General features: G+C 40.2%; 1 protein-coding gene across 4 annotated transcripts in view; it reads left to right on the top strand.

Annotated features, from left to right (window-relative positions):
* Nucleotides 1–19,476, top strand: part of SPAG9 (sperm associated antigen 9) — a 137,778-nt gene that overhangs the window by 112,677 nt on the left and 5,625 nt on the right. For 2 of the 4 annotated variants that reach the window (XM_081805221.1, XM_081805224.1), the window contains 11 exons: nucleotides 12–230; nucleotides 519–714; nucleotides 2,220–2,345; nucleotides 3,595–3,675; nucleotides 4,462–4,529; nucleotides 6,690–6,838; nucleotides 8,052–8,223; nucleotides 10,531–10,644; nucleotides 11,861–11,899; nucleotides 12,846–13,022; nucleotides 15,231–15,380. In XM_081805221.1, coding sequence (XP_081661347.1) covers nucleotides 12–230; nucleotides 519–714; nucleotides 2,220–2,345; nucleotides 3,595–3,675; nucleotides 4,462–4,529; nucleotides 6,690–6,838; nucleotides 8,052–8,223; nucleotides 10,531–10,644; nucleotides 11,861–11,899; nucleotides 12,846–13,022; nucleotides 15,231–15,380 — 1,491 coding nt within the window. The remainder of the gene's footprint in view (nucleotides 1–11; nucleotides 231–518; nucleotides 715–2,219; nucleotides 2,346–3,594; nucleotides 3,676–4,461; nucleotides 4,530–6,689; nucleotides 6,839–8,051; nucleotides 8,224–10,530; nucleotides 10,645–11,860; nucleotides 11,900–12,845; nucleotides 13,023–15,230; nucleotides 15,381–19,476) is intronic. The other 2 variants (XM_081805223.1, XM_081805225.1) reach the window with 1 other exon arrangement.

Below are 19,476 nucleotides of genomic sequence, written 5' to 3'. Positions count from 1 at the left end.
TTGTTTTTTAGGAGCAAGAGAAACAGACTACCCTGCAGGAGAAGAGCTTTCCGAATCTGGACAGGTAGACAAAGCATCTTTATGTGGCAGCATGACCAGCAATAGCTCAGCAGAGACAGACAGCCTGTTGGGGGGCATCACAGTGGTTGGTTGTTCTACAGAAAGTGTGGCAGCAGCTGCCACTTCCCCGAGTACCAACGGTGCTTCTCCAGTGATGGAAAAACCACCAGGTACCACTCTCCTCCTTTCATGCCATCAGTATAGAGTCACAACCTATCCCAGAGGCCTCATTAGGACTCCTCCTCAATTTAGATCTTGAAGTAACGAGGATGAAAGAGCTCAAAAGAAGACACTGTAATACTGTAATGCCCATTAAAACAAGAATTCTGTATTTCATGGTATAATGTGGGGAAGATGGGGTAAGGGGAGTGGAACTCTGCAGCGGTGGTTTGTGTGGGGAAATGATGGGGAGAAAAGCTCAAACTCAAAATAGTTAGCATGTTTTATTTATTTTGTAGAAAAGGAAGCAGAAAACAGTGAGGTTGATGAAAACATTCCAACAGCAGAAGAAGCAACTGAAGCCACAGAAGGCAATGCAGGGTCAGCTGAAGACACCGTGGACATCTCCCAGCCCGGCGTGTACACAGAGCACGTCTTTACAGATCCTCTGGGAGTTCAAATCCCGGAAGACCTCTCACCAGTGTATCAGTCAAGGTATGCAGATGGGTCAGTAACTTAGGAAACCAGAGAAGTATAAAAGGAACCGGGATCATCTCAAGCAGCCACAGTATTCCCGCTGTGTCTCCATCTCTCCTTCCACTGCTTCTGATCTGGATTCCCACACCCCCCATGTGTTCTCTATTCCTTTTAACTTAAAAAACAAAACAAAACAAAAAACACACACAAAAAAACTTTGCCCATAAGTACAGTAGTCAAAATCTTCCTGGTCATTTTCTCCTCTGATAATGATTTTTCATTTCCATTCAAACTGTAACTGTGCCACTTTCCTCCCCAGCCCTCCTCTCCAACCCTAGTTAGCTGCGAAATTCGCAGTTTAGATTTCCCATGCGGGCTCCGATGACTTTTTTGAATTTTGTTTTCTGGCAAATAGCTCTTCCTTTAAAGCAATGGGTAATCTAGGCCCATTTAATGAATTCTTTATTTTCTGCCTTCTCTAGGCCTTTATAGAAAGCTGATGGGGATCTAGCTAAACGTGATTCTTTTTATAATTTAATATTCCTCCTCTTATAGAGCGATAACGGTCTATTAACATTTGTTAATTTAAGTCATCTGGGGCGCCTGCGTGGCTCAGTTGGTTAAGCGTCTGCCTTCGGCTCAGGTCATGATCCCAGGGTCCTGAGATTGAGTCCCAAGTCGGGCTCCCTGCTCAGCAGGGAGTCTGCTTCTCTTTCTCCCTCTGCCCGCAGCTCCCCCTGCTTATGTTCTCTCTTGCGCGCTGGGGGTGAGTGTGTGTGTGTGTGTGTGCGTGTGTGTGTATGTATGTGTGTGTCAAATAGATAGAATCTTTAAAAAAAAAAAGAATAAAGTCATCTTTTTGGAAATAGCAGGTTTGTCTGTTTTGAATTTGACAGCCCACTTTTTTTCTAAAAATGTTCTGACAATCCAAAAGAAGGTCATAGGAGAGAATATGAGTGTTTTAGTTTAATAATTTATTTTAGAAAAAAAATTTTTTTTTTAAGATTTTATTTGAGGGAGCATGAGCTGAGGGAGAGGCAGACTCCCCACTGAGCAGGGAGCCTGATGCGGGGCTTGATCCCAGGACTCTGGGATCATGACCTGAGCCGAGAGCAGACTGTTAACCTATTGAACCAGGCACTCCTTGAAAATTCTTTATACTCATTCTCGTGTGTTTGTGTTTTTCCTCTTATAACAAACCATCCCTTCCTCTTTTTTCCCCTAAGAAAAAACTTAAAAAATTCAAAATAACCCTAAGGGAGAACCGTAATTATAGTCTGGATATTAACTGCTGTATTACTGTCTTAACTCCCTTATCTGCACCTTGGTTCTCTCTAGTATGTTAATGTTACTTCTGGTACAACTGTTGAGATATTTATTATAAGCATTTAAATTTGGCTTTTCTGGAATGTTAGTGTTTGATTTTTTTTTTCAAACTGTTAAACTAAAATGTGGAAATGTTCAGTCCCTGAAAATTGTAGCTAAGCATGCTCAGATGCTTTCGTTTTCCCCACCTTTCCTAGTAATGACTCAGATGCGTATAAAGATCAGTTATCAGTATTGCCAAATGAACAAGACCTGGTGAGAGAAGAAGCCCAGAAAATGAGTAGCCTTTTACCGACTATGTGGCTTGGAGCTCAGAATGGCTGGTAGGTGCCAACTCTTAATATTGGAGTATCTTTAGTTTTTTACTTTTTGGAATCAGAAATAAGTAAAATGTGGTGCATAGGCATACAACAAAAAGTACATATTAAAGCAGAGAACTTTATGTACGTACGGATTTTGAGATGATGTTCTCATTACCCCATAAACTGGACTTGGATTGTTTATGAATGGTAAATCATATAGTTCTTTGTCACAGAATGTTCCCTTTATGTAATATTCTTGGAAGAAGAGGTAAATAAAACTTGAAAATCTGGGTGATCCAGAAATAGAAGATCCTGAACAGCACAGAGACAGAATTATGGATGCACAGAAGGTTTATATAGGCTAGAGTGTATTCAGGAAATACCAGCGATTAAACTAATCTATTGGCTGTGAGAAGGCTCAATTCCATTCCGAACGCGAAACGTACTAGGGAAACCAGGACAGATCCCAGTCTGAAAGCTTAGGAGATGATAACTAACATTACATAATTTGTTCATATTCTAGTAGTATGAGGAGTCTCTGAAAATTGTGCTTCTCCACAGGTTAATCAAGGTCACTAGTGCATCTTTTCCATAGGAGTCTTAATACTACAAAATGGAGGGCCAGCCCACTTTTTCTCTGAAGGACCAGAGAAGAAGTATGTTAGGCTTTGTGGCCATATGATCTCTAGCAACTTCTCAGCTCTGGCGTGGTGGTGCAGAGGCGGCCATTGTGCCGACAGCAAGTCCGTAGCGGAGTGCAGCTGGGCTCTTGGAACGCTGGGTGGGCCCTGAAGGCTGGATTTCATGCAGGTCTCAGACGTCATAAAATACTCTTGATTTTTTCCCAACCATTTACAAACGTAAAGACCATTTTTATCTCGCATGCTATACGAAGACAGGTGGAGGGCTAGATGTGGCTTGCGGGCCATAGCTTGCCACTCTCTTGATGTAAACCAGCCTGCCGTCAGAAAGTTACGGTTTGGTGTAGCAGAAGAGTAAGGTCATTTTTTAAAAACAGATTTTAGCCAAGGATTCTGAAGTATGTGGTAACCTGAAACTAACTGACCATGCATTATTCTAGTGCTGACTTTTCACTCTTCTGTGTTTCTGTTTGCTTAAGCAGCTTATTTCTTTACGTTAGACTCTCGTTATTTCCTACGATTTTTGTGTTACTCTTCTTTCCTCCTAAGGGAACTTTGTGGTCATTACTAGATGTAAGCAACAACTTGATTTTCTCTATGCCTTACCAGTCTTGATTTTGTTCTTGCAGTTTGTATGTGCATTCATCTGTAGCCCAGTGGAGGAAATGTCTCCATTCTATTAAACTTAAAGATTCGATTCTCAGTATTGTGTAAGTTTTATTTTAGAAATTCTTCCTTTAAAAAATATGTATTTTGGTATAAACTATCTTTTAAGACTATTAAAGCTAACATGTGCTTCATAATTAAGTCAGTATCCAGATATTTTCCCCCTTTATGGAATCAGAGGAGCTGAGTGAGAGTGAAACTCTTACAATAAAATAAAATAGTTCCTAAGTAGAGCTTTAAGTCACACTTGTCAGGTTGATTCCTCACCATACTGTGAGTTCTGTAGTACTCTGGGGAGAGAGTACTCTGGGGAGAGAACCTATTAATTTATGTTTATTTCAGGGTACTCTCTAGACTTGGTGAGTGTGTTGACTGGGGGCATTGACTCACTAGTCCTTTTCTGTATGTCGCTATCAAAAACTCCAAAGTTCACAGAGCTGATTGTTAGTTCCACTCAAGGCATCTGTCTCTGGTCTGCGGTCCTTCTGCGATGAGAGAAGCTTGGGGCCAGAAAGTGAAATAAGAGAGTCACCACACAGGCTGTTTATTTAGTTCAGCTGACATGAAAGACTTTCTCAATGAAGAGTATATTCCGAGGTGCCCGGCTAGCTCAGTATAGAGTATGTTACTCCTGATCTTGGGGTCGTGAGTTTGAGCCCCACATTGGGTGTAGAGATGACTTAAAAAAAAAAAGTATTCTTCAGGTTCTGGTGTAAGCTTCTTGGCTGTCACAGATTGGCCCCCTGAGAGCCTCTGAATTAGTTCAGTAGCATGTGGTCCCCCCCGCATTCCCAGATGGAGAATTCTGACATTCCTTTTGCTGTTTGCAGACATGTGAAAGGAATTGTTTTAGTGGCCCTGGCTGATGGCACCCTTGCAATCTTTCACAGAGGAATTGGTGAGTTGTTATGAATATAGAATGTGCCCAATTTGTTGCTTTGCAAAAGCATTTTCTAGCAGATTGGACTATGTTTTAAAGAAATGATAATAAGAGAAAGAATAAAGGTTTAAACTGAACACTAACAGTGTATGACTTAAGTAGTTATGTGAGTGCACGTAGTTTATCATTTCAAGGTACTCTGACATAATGTGATATGGAGGCACTTGTTTCTCATTCATACACTTCTTCAGTTAGGAGAAATTTAGTGAGAGGGAAGGTTTTCTTCGTTGTTGTTGTTCAGTATTTTTAAAATAATTTGCATCCACTTATATTTGGAAAGTTTAAAAGTTTTTAATTGGATATGGTTTAATCATTTTCGTGTCCTGTGATTTCTGTTCTTCCTCTTTAAAACCAGTGTATCTATCATCTGCAGATGGGAGGGGTGGTGGAGGTCCAAAAACCTGCCTTGAGTTATAAGAGAACTAGGGAAGCGAGCATGTGACACTTCCTAACTCCTTGGTATATGTATCAGCCAGAAATGATCATTCATTTCCTACCTGCTAGATTGCTAGAGCAGGAAAATATTCCATAAGCATAGATACACTAAATTCGGATTTTAGCAAGACTTTTCCCCAAGTCTCATATCTTTTGGGGCTTGGAAAAATAAAGGGTAGATGATGATTAGGTGTCTTTGTAACTGGCTGGTACCTAGAGATTGCTGGCTAATGACTCCTTATCATCAGAAAGTGAGGGGGCTCTGTTTTACCTTGTTCAGACCCTTTGTAGACTTTATCTGAGCTTAATCCTCACCGCAACTTATGAAGAAGATTCTGTTGTCATCCTCATTTTATAGATGAGGAAACTGGAGGCCCAGAGGCTTGTATTTTTTTTTATTTTTAAGATTTTATTTATTTATTTGACAGAGAGACACAGCGAGAGAGGGAACACAAGCAGGGGGAGTGGGAGAGGGAGAAGCAGGCTTCCCGCTGAGCAGGGAGCTGATGCAGGGCTCGATCCCAGGACTCTGGGATCATGACCTGAGCTGAAGGCAGACGCTTACGACTGAGCCACCCAGGCGCCCCTGGAGGCACAGAGGCTTTTAGTCATTTTGTGGTCAGTCAGCTAAGAAGTGCAAAAGCTTAGAAAAAATGTGGTAATAAATGTTTTGGCAAGCTGAATCCAAAATTATATTTCAGAACAGACAAAAGACATGTAATAAGATAAATGTCAAGTTCTGTGTTGGGGTTCAGAAGAGTAAAAAGGAGGCAACATGTCTGAAGAATGAGAAGTACCTAATTGTTGGCCCCAAACTTAATACAAGTTACTGAGCACCTTCAGCCTCCTAGAAATCTCTGTCCAGACCAGGGCTGGTGATAATCCTGCTCCACTCTGGTAGATAGATAGCATATTAAACAAACACAGACAAAGTGGAGTTAGGATAAAGGGTCTGTAAACTGGGATATGTACAGAACACATCCCGAGAGTGCTTCATTTTGAGAGTAGAAAACATAGGGCAGTAACAAAGAAGTGGGACTGAATTCTTCTGTGTCTATTGCACAAGGCTACAGACTGATGGGTGATGACACTCAAGGATGAACTACTTAGGTGTGGGGAGTATTTTTCAGACAGTTACAGCTTTTGGAAAATGGAACAGCTGCTTTGTGAGGCAGTACGTTTTCTTTCACTGGAACTGTTCAAGCAGAGTCTACAGAGCAAGCTTTCAGTGGCTGAGTCTCCTTTGTATTTCTGCCATCAGAAGTTATTGTGTAATTCCTAAAGTGTTAACAGTGTATTGTCCTTAACATATACAAGATTCATCAAAATGCAAGTGAGAGAGAGATATTATCCAGAAAATAATATCAAATCCATTCTAATTCTTAAACCATTATAATAAACGGATAACTTCTGGCTAATTGATCACATCACTGCAAGGGAGTATGGAGATCCAGGCACTGGGTGGCTCATTGGCCCAGATGCCCTCTGAGATCTCTTCCCCAACTGTGCAGTAGATAGAAGGAGAGAATTCAGTCTCTGCAAAGAAAAGATAAACAGTCCTGTGTGGTATTTTGTAGTGCGTCACCAATAAATTTATTAATGCACCTAAATAGAATGTTTCTTGTGTTAAAATTGAGTAAAAGGTGGTATGCATTAACTAATAATTTGTTTCTTATTTTAAAGATGGGCAGTGGGATTTGTCAAACTATCACCTGTTAGACCTTGGACGGCCTCACCATTCCATCCGCTGCATGACTGTGGTACATGACAAAGTCTGGTGTGGCTATAGGAACAAAATCTATGTGGTTCAGCCAAAGGCTATGAAAATAGAGGTAAGTTAACCTATGCTTTCTGTATTTACTGAATTTGTATTTTCTGAAGACTATAATTATATTTAGCTTCTTTAGAAACTGTTTTCTGAATCTGTGTGTTTTAGGGCACATCGGTGATGGATTGGATGACAGCTTTTTTTTTTAAGATTTTTTATTTTATTTATTTGAGAGAGAGAGAGAGAGATAGCAGGAGCTGGAGGGAGGAGCAGAGGGAGAGAAAGAAGCAGATTCCCCGCTGAGCAGGAAGCCCGATACGGGCTCTATCCCCAGGATCCTGGGATCATGACCTGACCCCAAGGCAGACACCTAACAATCTGAGCCACCCAGGCGTCCCTGGATGACAGCTTTCTGTGTTACTTCACCTCTCTTGCCACTTTTGACTATGGTGGGAAGTGTTTTTTTTAAGGAAGGGAGGATTCACACATGAATGTTTAAATGTGTGTCTGAATATCCATAGATGCAATATGTGTATTATTTGGATACTTGGTTCTTGATATGTTTAATTACGTGTGGGTTGTTTGGGAGGAGGTTTCCCACGTCTCTGTCACTCCATGTGGATCCAGGAAAATCCATATATGTGTCATAGACTGAGAAATAAGATTGCAATGGCATCTTGTTATAAAAATAAAAACCTCTTAGCATTGCTCTCTTAAAAGTTTTGCCACAATACATAAATTCATTCTAATTATTTAAGAAAAAGAAAAAGGGCAGGAAAATTTTAAGGTAATAGTCCTTATTCCTTTGTTCCAAATCCCATTTGGTTTCCTAGAAGTCCCAAAGTTAATCCTTTGGTGGGATTTTTTTTCTCCCAAATCTAGTTCCTACATGCACACAGAGCAATGTAGGTTCCTTTTTGTTTAATTTTAAATAGGCTCTTACTTCATGCATTGCTCTGCAGCAACACAACATCCTGAGATCAAATTCAGTCTTTTTGTTGAACACTGTTAGAGTCTGGATATGCCAGTATTACTTTGGTAAGTTGATATCCTACACAGTGCCGAAATCTAGCATCCTTAAGTTGTTTGTTCTTCGTTTTCTTTTACAGTCGGGGATAAAAGCATTTGCGTATGTAAAAGTAATCCTATTTAATAAATAGTATTTAGGCTCCTCTTTTAATATACGGTCTGCCAAATTGTTGTGCAAATTAGCACAGTTTTTAAACATGAACTCCTGCTTAATCAAAGTAACATTGTGATCAAACAATCTTTCCTAGAAATCATTTGACGCACACCCCAGGAAGGAGAGCCAGGTGCGGCAGCTTGCATGGGTGGGTGACGGTGTGTGGGTCTCCATTCGTTTGGATTCCACACTTCGTCTCTATCATGCACACACTTACCAGCACCTACAGGATGTGGACATTGAGCCTTATGTAAGCAAAATGTTAGGTAAGCTTCCAAAGCATTCTATCTATGTCAGTTGAAGAAAACGTTTTATTTTTAAATGGTCTCAAATGCTAGTTAGAATGAATGAATAAGTTGCCTCAGGACTAGTGAGCTCTTATCACTGAGAGTGTCAGGCAGATGCTCCGTGTACCCTGTGGTTCTTGACAGAAATTTGGGATCATTTTTGACTCCTCTCTTACTCCCCACACCTAATCCATCACTGGGAGCTGTCAAGTCTGTCTCCAAAAATATCTTAAATCGGTTACTTCTTTATCTCTACTATTATCCCTGCAGGCCAGGCCACCATCCTTACCCCCCTAGATAACTGTGAGCCTCATAACTGGTCTCTGTGTTTCTACCCCAGTCTGTTCCCAGCATAGTAACCAGTGTGCCGGTACCACCATGACATACTTATGTAACACCAGCCACTTTTAGAATATTCCTACCTTTAGGTGAGGTGACATTCTGTGACAACACCAGAAGAACTGCTCCAGGGGCCTGGACTACTCTCCTCACTTGCTCTGGTCTGCTCACACTGACCTGAGCTCACCAAGTTCCTTCCCATTTCAGGCCCCTCACATGTGTTAGAGCCTCTGCCGGGGAAGTTCTTCTTGGTCCCTTTTTACTTGGCTTTCAGGCTGTAGCTTACATGTCACATGGAGCACAGACCTTGCCTGTTCTCCCAATTTGATTAGGTCCTCTCATGCTTTCCCTTCTTGGGCTTATTATTGTGGTTGCACCAATAATATTAGATTCTTGTTTGTTGTCTCTCTTCCCCCAAAGATCAGAAGCCCCACAAAGGGCAGGGACCATCTCTGGCTTGGTCCCTGCTTTATCCTTAGCTCCTAATCTAGCACTCTGAGTATTAGGAATGTCATAAACGCAAACTAATTTCAGGAATAGACTTTTTTTCTTTTTTTTTTTTTTTTAAAGATTTTATGTGTTTTAGAGAGCGTGCACAAGCGGGGAAGGGGTTAGAGGGGGAGGGAAGAGGAGAAAGAATCTGATGCAGACTCTGCACCAAGCACGAAGCCCGATGGAGGGCTTGATCCCAGGACTGCAAGATCATGACCTCAGCCAAAACCAAGAGTCGATGCTTAAACAACTGAGCCACCCAGGCCCCCAATTTCAGGAATATACTTTGACCATAGGTTAAAGATCTCTAGCTTAGACCGAATGGAGTTAAGGCTCCTTCTAACACTGTGATCATATTCTGTTCTTATAAGTAGAACTTGTAACTAAATAAATGCTATTTGTCTTAAATGTATGATTATCTGTTTAAGAATTTTCCTCTCAACTCTCAGAAAATAAAATCAGTTGTAAAAATTCCCTTCAAATAAAAAAAGTGCATCCATTCTCCCTAAATTATATGCCTATGATACCCTAAAATTTCTAAACTGCTCTAGAATAAAAATATGTAAACAAGGAAAGATTATAAATTTTGTTAAAGATTGTTTTTATCTATGCAAAGAAACTTAAGGCAAAGCAGAACTCTTTTAGCTTATAAAAACAAAGGACATTTGATTTTCCAATCTAGCAAACTCTGTTTTTGTTGTTTTTTGTTTTGTTTTGGGTTTGTTTTGGCAGCTCCCTAATTAAATCTTGTGTCATACCTCCCGATCAACAGTATTTTCTTTCTGAAGGATAATGTAATGTCAGCCACTTGTAGAATTTTTTTTTTTTTTTTTTAAGATTTTATTTATTTGACAGAGAGAGACACAGCGCGAGAGGGAACACAAGCAGGGGGAGTGGGAGGGAGAAGCAGGCTTCCCGCGGAGCAGGGAGCCCGATGTGGGGCTCGATCCCAGGACCCTGGGATCATGACCTGAGCTGAAGGCAGACGCTTAACGACTGAGCCACCCAGGCGCCCTAGAATTTTTTTTTTTAAAGATTTTTATTTATTTATTTATTTATTTATTTATTTATTTATTTATTTATTTGACAGAGACAGAGCATAAGCAGGGGTAGCAGCAGAGGGAGAGGGAGAAGCAGGCTGTCCACTGAGCAGGGAGCCCGATGCAGGGCTTGATCCCAGGACCCCTGAGGTCATGACCTGTGCCAAAGGCAGACGCTTAACCGACTGAGCCTCCCAGGGGTCCCAGAATTTTCTTTTTTCATTAACAATGAGTTATCAGATAGGTGATAAAGCCCAATGAAAGTTTGCTTTGATGTGCACCTTCAGGAAATATCCAACTAGCTCTGGTCACATTTCTTCTCTCTTAAAATTAATCCAGCCATTCTGAGGGACTTGGAACCTAAAACATCATCTGCTCTAGTTTCTCAATAAAAAATTTTCCCCCCACTGTACAGGTACTGGAAAACTGGGCTTCTCTTTTGTGAGGATCACAGCTCTTATGGTGTCTTGCAATCGTTTGTGGGTGGGAACAGGAAACGGTGTCATTATCTCCATCCCATTGACAGAAAGTAAGTATATTTTTAGCTGATTGTCACAATGCAAACAGAAGAGTTGCAGGGTGTAGTTGTGTCCGGAATTCAGGCAAAAGGAATGATTTTGGTATTGGCAAATCTGGTAATTCAGGAAATCAAGCTGATGACAAAGACCTAACTATTGTTCCTTCATCACTTCTACAAAACTTATAAATTTTAGTGAATTAACAGTGTCCATGTGTCAGGACCAACGTTTATAACTAAAAAATGTTCCATTGTGAGAGGCTCCTTTTCTCAATTCAGGAATCGTAGTCCTATTTCATTATTTAAATAAAGCCTGAAGTCTGGCTTTCTTCCAGTGTTAGTACATCAATATCTAGAAACGGCCTAGAACCATTCTGGTTCTTCACAGTCCTCTGGCAGTTCCTTTGGATGTTCCACTTGGCTTATTTGAGGTTTTGAAAATGTTGTGGGAAAAGTTTCTTAGGTCAGCAAGAGCTTCGTGATGCTGGAGAGAAGCCATCTCTCCTGTATGTGAAAAGGATGTGAACAAAATGTACATTGTATGTTTTTTATATTATGTTTCATTATTGTTATTTTTGTGAACAAAATGTACATTGTTTTTCATATTATGTTCCATTACATTGATTATTCATCAAATGAGCATTTTTGTGTTACAGAATTCGTGGGCCAGGAATGGTTTGAAAACCAGTGCCATAAGTCCAGAAAATAAGTTGATAACTAAATAAAATAGTTCTGAGGAATTTCCCTACCTTTCTTTAGGGAGAAGGGGGGATGCTTGGGGGGTAGTCTATCTGGAGCCTTTGAAGAACCTAAGTTCTTAATCCCAGCTATCTTTTGTGCAATTACTTACAAATCTACAGGAGTTGATGTCACTTCTTTGTAAAAGAGAGTTCCATTTTAGCATAGCTATTTGAACCAGATTTCTTAAAGAAAAGGGGGAAATATTCGCATTTAGGAAACGCTCCCTGATAGATCAGTTCTTCTTCTCTGAAATGGCTTTATAATTGAGAAAAGCAAAATCACAGTAAATCATACTGTCCTTTTTGAGCAGAGATCTTGTCCAGAGGCTTTGGTAAGAACTTTCCGTGTTACTTGGTGTTATACCAAGTTGGATTTTGTTAATGTAGTGAGGAGCTTAGAAGAGAAGGCGCGAGAGTGGAGGCTCATGGTAGTGCCCATCCCCCTGCCGTGCACCTCTCCATGTGCCTTTCCTCCTCTCTCACTGTAGCCGTAATCCTCCACCAGGGACGCTTACTGGGGCTGAGGGGTAAGTGCAGAGCCTGGACCCAGCTCTTCTTCCTGGCTTCTGATGGCCACTGGGAGGCTGTCCTCCAGCTCTAGACGCCCTCTTGAATGTTCCTAAATGCCATCCACTCAGTCACTGCATCGCAGCAGGTGTTCTGTTGGTTTTGTTTTTTAACGTTTGTTACATGGCCACCAAACTACTGCTCAGCCGCTTAGTGTATTTATCATCTTTTGTTGCAGCTGAACTTTCTTCCAGACTTTGTTTTCCTTCCAGTAAAAACACGACACATCTCTTAAAACTGTCATTAATCTCCATTGTTTACTCTTATTACCGACCATGTTTCTTTCATTCACTTACTGGCCCATGGAATGGGGATGTTTTGTGAGTCTGGTTGTTCTAAAATAATGCAGCAAGCCGTCAGTCTGGTGTAAATATTTAAAAGCTACTCTATTGCAGTGGCTGTGTCCTTTTAAACACAGCTTTTTACCACCCCCTCAAGGGAGATTCTCGTACCACAGGGGAGAAAAATCAGAAGATAAAACTATGAAATTTTTATTTAACAATGTACCCATTTACTGTAAACTGTGTAACGGGTTAGTCTTCTAAAATGGGGATTTAAAAAATAAATAAATAAAAATAAAACAGACATACCTAAGATTCAAATCTGGTTTTCTTAAACTAAGTTTGTTTTTGTTTTTGTTTTAATTAATAGATATGTTTAAAAACTAAGTGTAGTTATTGCTAGACTGGCAAAATCCCCTACTCCATTTACTGAGGTACTTAAAAATAACTAGCATGCTATGTTACCTTTTTTTCCCAGCTTTGTCTTGAGTTGGCATTGCTGCCCTTGTTTTTACCTCAACTGGCTGTAGCTTTTAGATAATAATCATAAGGATTAACCAGTAACACCCTACATCATTACTGTTTCCAAGGGGAAAATATTTGGTCTTTGGTTTTTCTGTTGCAGCAAATAAAACCTCAGGAGCATCAGGAAATCGTCCTGGAAGTGTAATCCGAGTGTATGGTGATGAAAACAGTGATAAAGTGACTCCAGGGACATTTATACCCTATTGTTCAATGGCGCATGCACAACTTTGCTTCCATGGGCACCGGGATGCTGTGAAATTCTTTGTGGCAGTCCCAGGTGAGTTAGATTATTCTGTCAAGAGGTTGCATATAATTGTCTCTCTTCTATCCCTTGGTTCCACTACCTAGTCTAATGCAAAGAACTGGAATTACAAATAATTCCAATATAATATATGAAAAGTTGTGACGGAGGTATGGATAAAGCACTGTAGGGACATTTGAATGAAATTGTTTTGGAATCTCTCCTCTCTCCCCAAAAACAAACTTGCCGATTTTCATTTAAGAGACGTGCTCGCTTTTGAAAAGCAGTGGTAGGTACTATTTTGTCACCGCAGAATACCAGAAATAATCGTGGCCGAATACTAGAAAGAAGCCCCTGTCGTCAAGATCGTATACAGGAAGAGGAGACTGTGCTCCCGGGCCTGTCTCAGTGTTGTGGCAAAGGGCGGCAGACTGGGAGTCCCCGCCTCGCCCTTGCCTAGTTATCTTGAGCAAGTCACTTCACTACTGAGACTCGTCCTCATTTCCTGAGTGGACATGACTAATCTCTGCTTTGCTGACCTCATTTGTTGTGAAAGTTAACAAAAGTGCTTTGGAACTATAAAGCTCCATCTATCTAGATGAAAGGTGGCAGTGGTGCTGTCCAGAGAAAAAGGTTCTGTCCATTAAGAATACTAAACTGATGTGACTGACCATCTGCAAGCAGGTCCCACATTTTGAATTCTTTCCCCCCATAAGATGCAAGTTTTAGAGCTCTACAAAGTTCAGCTCTGACTTCGCCACACCAGCTGTGCGACGTTGGACATGATAGCGTCTCAGTGTGTTAGGGTTCTTCAGAGAAGCAGAACCGATAGGGTATGAGAGAGAACGAGAGATTGATTTAGTTTAAGGAATTGGCTCATGTGATTCTGGGGGCTTCAGGTCTGAAATCTGTAGGGAGTCCGGCAGGCTGGAGACCCAGGAAAGAGTTGATGTTGCAGCTGGAGTCCAAAGGCAGTCTAGAGGCAGAATTCGTCCTTCCTCAGGGGACCTATCTTTTTCTCGGAAGGCCTTCAGCTGATTGATGAGGCCCACCCACATTATGGAGAATAATCTGCTTTACTCACGTCCACTGATTTCAGTGTGGATTATATCTAAAAAATATCTAGACTGGAGTTTGGCCACATATCTGTGCACCAAAGCCTAGTCAGGTTGACACATAAACTGAACCATCGTCTTAATTTTCCTGAGGGTGTTCCGAAGATCAGATGATTCAGTGTACGTAGTGTGGCTGGCACATAGTATCCTAATCAGTTACTCAGTATTCTTAACAACATGGTAATGAGCTTCCTGAAACATACACCTTGTATATTTACATAGTCATTTCCTTCGGATAAGTTCCTAAAAATGGAATTGCTGATAGTAGTATCTTTTTGCTTTTGTGAAAAAAGGGTCCTAGAATCCATTCCTTTGAGTCTCTGTTATATTCTTCTAATCCCGTTCCCTTCCCCTTTTCCTCTCCATGTGCTACTACAGTCCTGAAGTTGACAAGTATCCTGCCATGTTTTTATATTTTTACATTTGAACAAATCTATAAACTATGTGTAGTCTTTTCAAATTTGTGTCTTTGAACTTAAATGTTGTATATATATTCAACTCTCTTCTCATTTTTTTTAATTTATTAATGTTTATACATAAAAATCTAGTTCATTTAACTATGGCATATTAAAGGTTTCTCTCCCATTTCATGCTCAAGGATTCTACCTTAGAACTTAAATTTAGAATAAATGGCACATTCACTAGTAATTTTACTTGCATAATCTAAATTATAAATAAGATGTAATTTTCTTAAATATGAGAGGAATACGATGGATTTAAAATACATTTAAATATTAATTATGCATATCCAAACTCACAGGGCATACATTGAAGACCTTTCTTACAGAGATGCACGCGTACCCTTTCCTTTGTCCCTCAGGTCAAAAGATGTAGATCATAATAGTCTGAAGCAGGCAGCGAAGACCAGCCTGGCCACACACAGATCTCATAATGGGTTTTGGACCCATTTGCTTTGGTACAAAATGGCTCTACTTAGATTTTCAAATTGTGTTCTTAGGACCTTTGTGGATATTTTCTGATCATGTAGAGGCTTCTGCCATTCCCAGTACTTTGGTTGTATCAGAATATATTTACCTTTTTGTTCAACTTTCTGAAAATATTCAGAGAAAATGAGTCTTCCCCACCCGTCTGTGATAAGTAACATCCACTTCTGTTCTTGCACAAATAGGTCAAGTCGTCAGCCCGCAAAGTGGCAGTAGTGACACAGATCTAACAGGTGACAAGGCAGGGCCATCGACACAGGAGCCTGGCAGCCAGATGCCCTTGAAGTCTATGCTCGTCATCAGTGGAGGAGAGGGCTACATTGACTTCCGGATGGGTAAGTCATGGGTCCTGGCCACTGTGCTCTGTAACGTGGATTTTCACTCATAGTAAACAAGAAACTACTCTGGTAAGTGATTTCTAAGAGGTTTTCTTTGAATTCTTGACTTGCGAAAGGACTTTATATTTCCCCTTTTCCTTACTTCTTTGTTTTTAAGTTTCTTTTTATACCCCAGTGTATTTGTTTGAAGGAGCATTCGAAAATAGCAGGGTTTAGGGTGCCTGGCTGGCTCAGTAGAGCATGCAGCTCTTGATCTTGGGGTTGTGGGTTCGAGCCACCCACCCCATCGTGGGTGTGGAGATTACTTAAAAAAAGAAGAAAAAGAAAAAAAACACCCTGCATTATCTGCAAATAAAATTTGATGAAAAAATAAGACTCTTGTTGACATGTATCACCCACCATTTAAAAAAAAAAAAACGGGGTTGGGTCAAATATGGATGTGTATGTGAAGAGCATAAGATAAGGAGTCAGAGGGCCTTGGGCAAATCATTCGGCCTCCCAGAAGCCCAGTTTCCTCACCTGCAAAAGGGAGAAATAAAAATACTTCATAAAGTGGTGTTTGTATCAAAATGGATTCTATTTGTTCTTTTTCTCACTTTACAAACATTATTGCTAGGTGCCTGTCAGCCTTAAGCTTGAGATGCAGACACAGATCAGACAAAGCCTGCGTCTGGCTTTGGAATTATGGAAGAGTGCAGAGATAGAAATGTGCTAATAGATAAGTGCCCTGGGTGGGGATGGGGGGAGGGACAGAGTCAACACATGGTGCTTGAGCTGACAGAACTCTGAGTAGTGGTAGTCTAAAGAATTGGGTTGGGGAATGAGCAGGATGAGGATTGCTGGGGATTGGCATTCCAAGGTAAGATAATAGCTTGACCAAAGGCTTAGAAATGTTGAAACCACCTTAACTGAAGAAAAACTATTCTTAAATGGCTGGAGTGTGGAGTAGAGGCAAGTGTACATTTGACCAGAGTTAAATCTAGAAAGGGGGGTGGGGCTGGATTATGGAAGACCTTTATATACCAAATTAAGGAGTTTCTGCTTCTATGTTTTTCTGTATGTATGTATGTATTTATGTATTTCCTTCCTTTCCTTCCCTTTCTCTGATTCCAGTGTGGTTAACATGCAGTGTGTTAGTTTCAGGTGTACGATAATAGTGATTCAGCAATTCCACACATCACCCAGTGCTCATCCCAACAGGTGCACTTCTTAATCCCCATAACCTATTTCCCCATTCCCCCCGCCCACCTCCCCCCAGGTAACCATCATTTTGTTCTCTGTAGTTAATGCACTTCTATCTTTAAAGCTAAGGAAAACTGTCAGAGGACTTTAACTAGAAGAGCAACATGAATAGATTTGTGTGGAAGATGGATTAGAGGTATAAGACTAGACATAGGGAAATGAGATAGGAAAAAATGAAAAACTGAGTGGGGCACTAACAGTAGGAATAGATAAAGCAGCATGATGGGGAATTAGTAACTAATAGGATGTGGGGAAAGGTGGGGTGATCCATTTTCTCAGAGATAGAGATTATTAGAACAGAAGAAGCAGATCTGGAGGGGGAGAGAGGAATTTGATATTGGGCATCACCTTGACCTTGAAGAGCATGGGAGCTGGGAGTTGTCTAGGTGGAAGATGGCCATTGGGCTTTGGGTTATAAAGATTTTATATCTCAGAAGGGGGGGATTTGGGGGCCGTTAGCATGCAGTGGTACTAAAAACCACAAGGGTTGATGAGCTTACCCAAGGAGAGTGTGTAGGGGCTAAAAGAAGAGGTTCTAAGATAGAACCCTGTATTATTGTTCGATTAAAAGAACCATTAGAGCTTTTATGAAGGGATCTGAGAAGGAATGGCCAGAGGGGGACCACGAAAACAGAGAACTGATGTTTGATGTTTTGGAAAGTGTAGTGTTTTGTAAACTGTAAGGCACTGTGATGTGAACTTACTTATTTGCTGTAAATAAAGGGATCCTTTGGATGTGCCTAAAATCACAATGATTCAGAAAGTTTGTAAACATAAGGTTTTAGAGAATATAATGGTGTAGATTAGTGACATATACTTTAGTTATAAATTCTGTAAGGAAGTAGTATAAAATGTAGGGCCATGTAAAGGACAGTGGGCCACATAAAATTAGTATAAACCAGATTATTTGACGGAAAAGACTTACACATTTTTAAGGGAGATGTTAAGGTGAAGTTTAGGAATTGATTGTTTCTGTTGATGTCAGCAGGAATGAAGTTACTTCAAGATGTTTTAAATAATCGACTATTGGTGCAGAATTCCTTGATAGAAAAGGGCCCCATTTAGCTGGAGTGGTTAGGGCAGCTTTTCCTTGGAGTGCAGCATAGCGGTTGGAACCATCCTAAGGAGTATGTTAATAAAATCTCTGTGCTTTTTCCATGCCCACCAGAAATTGCTTCCATTGTGGATCCTGAAAATAGCATAAGAGTTGCTTAGCCAGGTTTGTCAGTATCTCTAGTTAATCCAGCCTGAAAAGCAGACTTGTCTTAAAACATAGGTTAATTTTAATAGTAAATAATGCTTTAAAAAAATAAAATAAAATTTGATCTTTTTTTGTTCCATTTCCATTTCCTCTAATAGTTTAACAATGAAAAATTGATCCCAACCATCCCATGCTCAAAAGTCGCATGCTCCAGTGACTAAGCCAGACAGGATCCCCCCTATACTGAGTTATTTCTTCCCATGACTTTCACCTGTTTACCCCAGTCTTCTACTAGTTTTAGTGGTTTAATTAAGTAGGATGTAGAGCCCTAGGAAATGGTGATTCTAAACAATAGAACCTTCAAAACAAAACAACTCAGATACCAGCAACCTTTGATCTCAGCCAACTAATTTTGTCATTATCATAGTAATTTTTTTTTTTTAATTATTTTTATTTATTTATTTTGGTGGGGAGGGACAGAGGGAGAAGGACAGGGAAAGAGAGAATCTTAAGCAGGCTCCACACCCAGCACAGAGCCCAACGTGGGGCTCGATCTCACCACCCTGAGATCATGACCTGAGCTGAGATCAAGAGTCGGACACTTAACTGACTGAGCCACCCAGGCGCCCCTCATTGTAATTTTTTAAAATGTAAAAAACCAAACTCCAGTTTTTTACATTCTTGGAGTTGGTCTTGAGTCTTTGAGAGTATGTACCACTGCACAGTTTGACATTGTTGCAGAAGGGCCACTAGGAGGTGGGTTAAAGGAGAGTTTGGCCTACAGAGAGAAGTGCCAACCTTTTTTTTAAATAATCAATAGGTTTAATAATTGATTAGATCCAAATGACAATGAAAAGGAAATGAATAAACTAGACAAAGATAGAAGAAAATATGCAGATAAAATTTCACAAATAACTAAATCTTAAAATATATAAAGGAAAAACTAAAGTAATAAAATTCATATTTTAATATGCCTAACAAATAAAAAACAAAGAATATAGAGGTTAAGAAAATATGATAAGGAAAAACTAAATGCTAAGTGACTACACACAAACAATATCCAAAACTGCTGAATTCATTTGGTAAAGAATTCTTGTCACAAAACAAGTCTCAATAAATGTTGAAGAATTAGGAGTAGATATTCTTTTCATAGGGACATTAATCTCTAAATCATATATTTTTTAGGGTATATTCCTTTTTTAAATTAACATATAATGTATTACTTGTTTCAGGGGTACAGGTTGGTGATTCATCAGTCTTATATAATACCCAGTGCTCATTACAACACATGCCCTCCCCAATATACATCACCCAGTTACCCCATCCCACCACCCCCCTCCCCTCCAGCAACCCTCACAGTTTGTTTCCTGTGACTAAGAGTCTCTTATGGTTTTGTCTTGTTTCATTTTTCCTCTCTTCCCCTATGATCCTCTGCCTTGTTTCTTAAATTCCACATATCAGTGAGGTCATATGATAATTGTCTTTCTCTGATTGACTTATTTCACTTAGCATAATGCCCTCTAGTTCCATCCACATCGTTGCAAATGGCAAGATTTCATTTTTTGATGGCTGAGTAGTATTCCTTTGTGTGTGTGTGTGTGTGTGTGTGTGTGTACACACACACACACACACACCACATCTTCCCTATCC

Source organism: Leptonychotes weddellii, chromosome 15 (assembly GCF_054177405.1).
Source record: "Leptonychotes weddellii isolate Sample4059 chromosome 15, ASM5417740v2, whole genome shotgun sequence".
Classification (NCBI taxonomy): domain Eukaryota; kingdom Metazoa; phylum Chordata; class Mammalia; order Carnivora; family Phocidae; genus Leptonychotes; species Leptonychotes weddellii.
The sequence above is the reverse complement of the archived record's forward strand: the minus strand, read 5'-3'. Positions and strand labels throughout refer to the sequence as shown.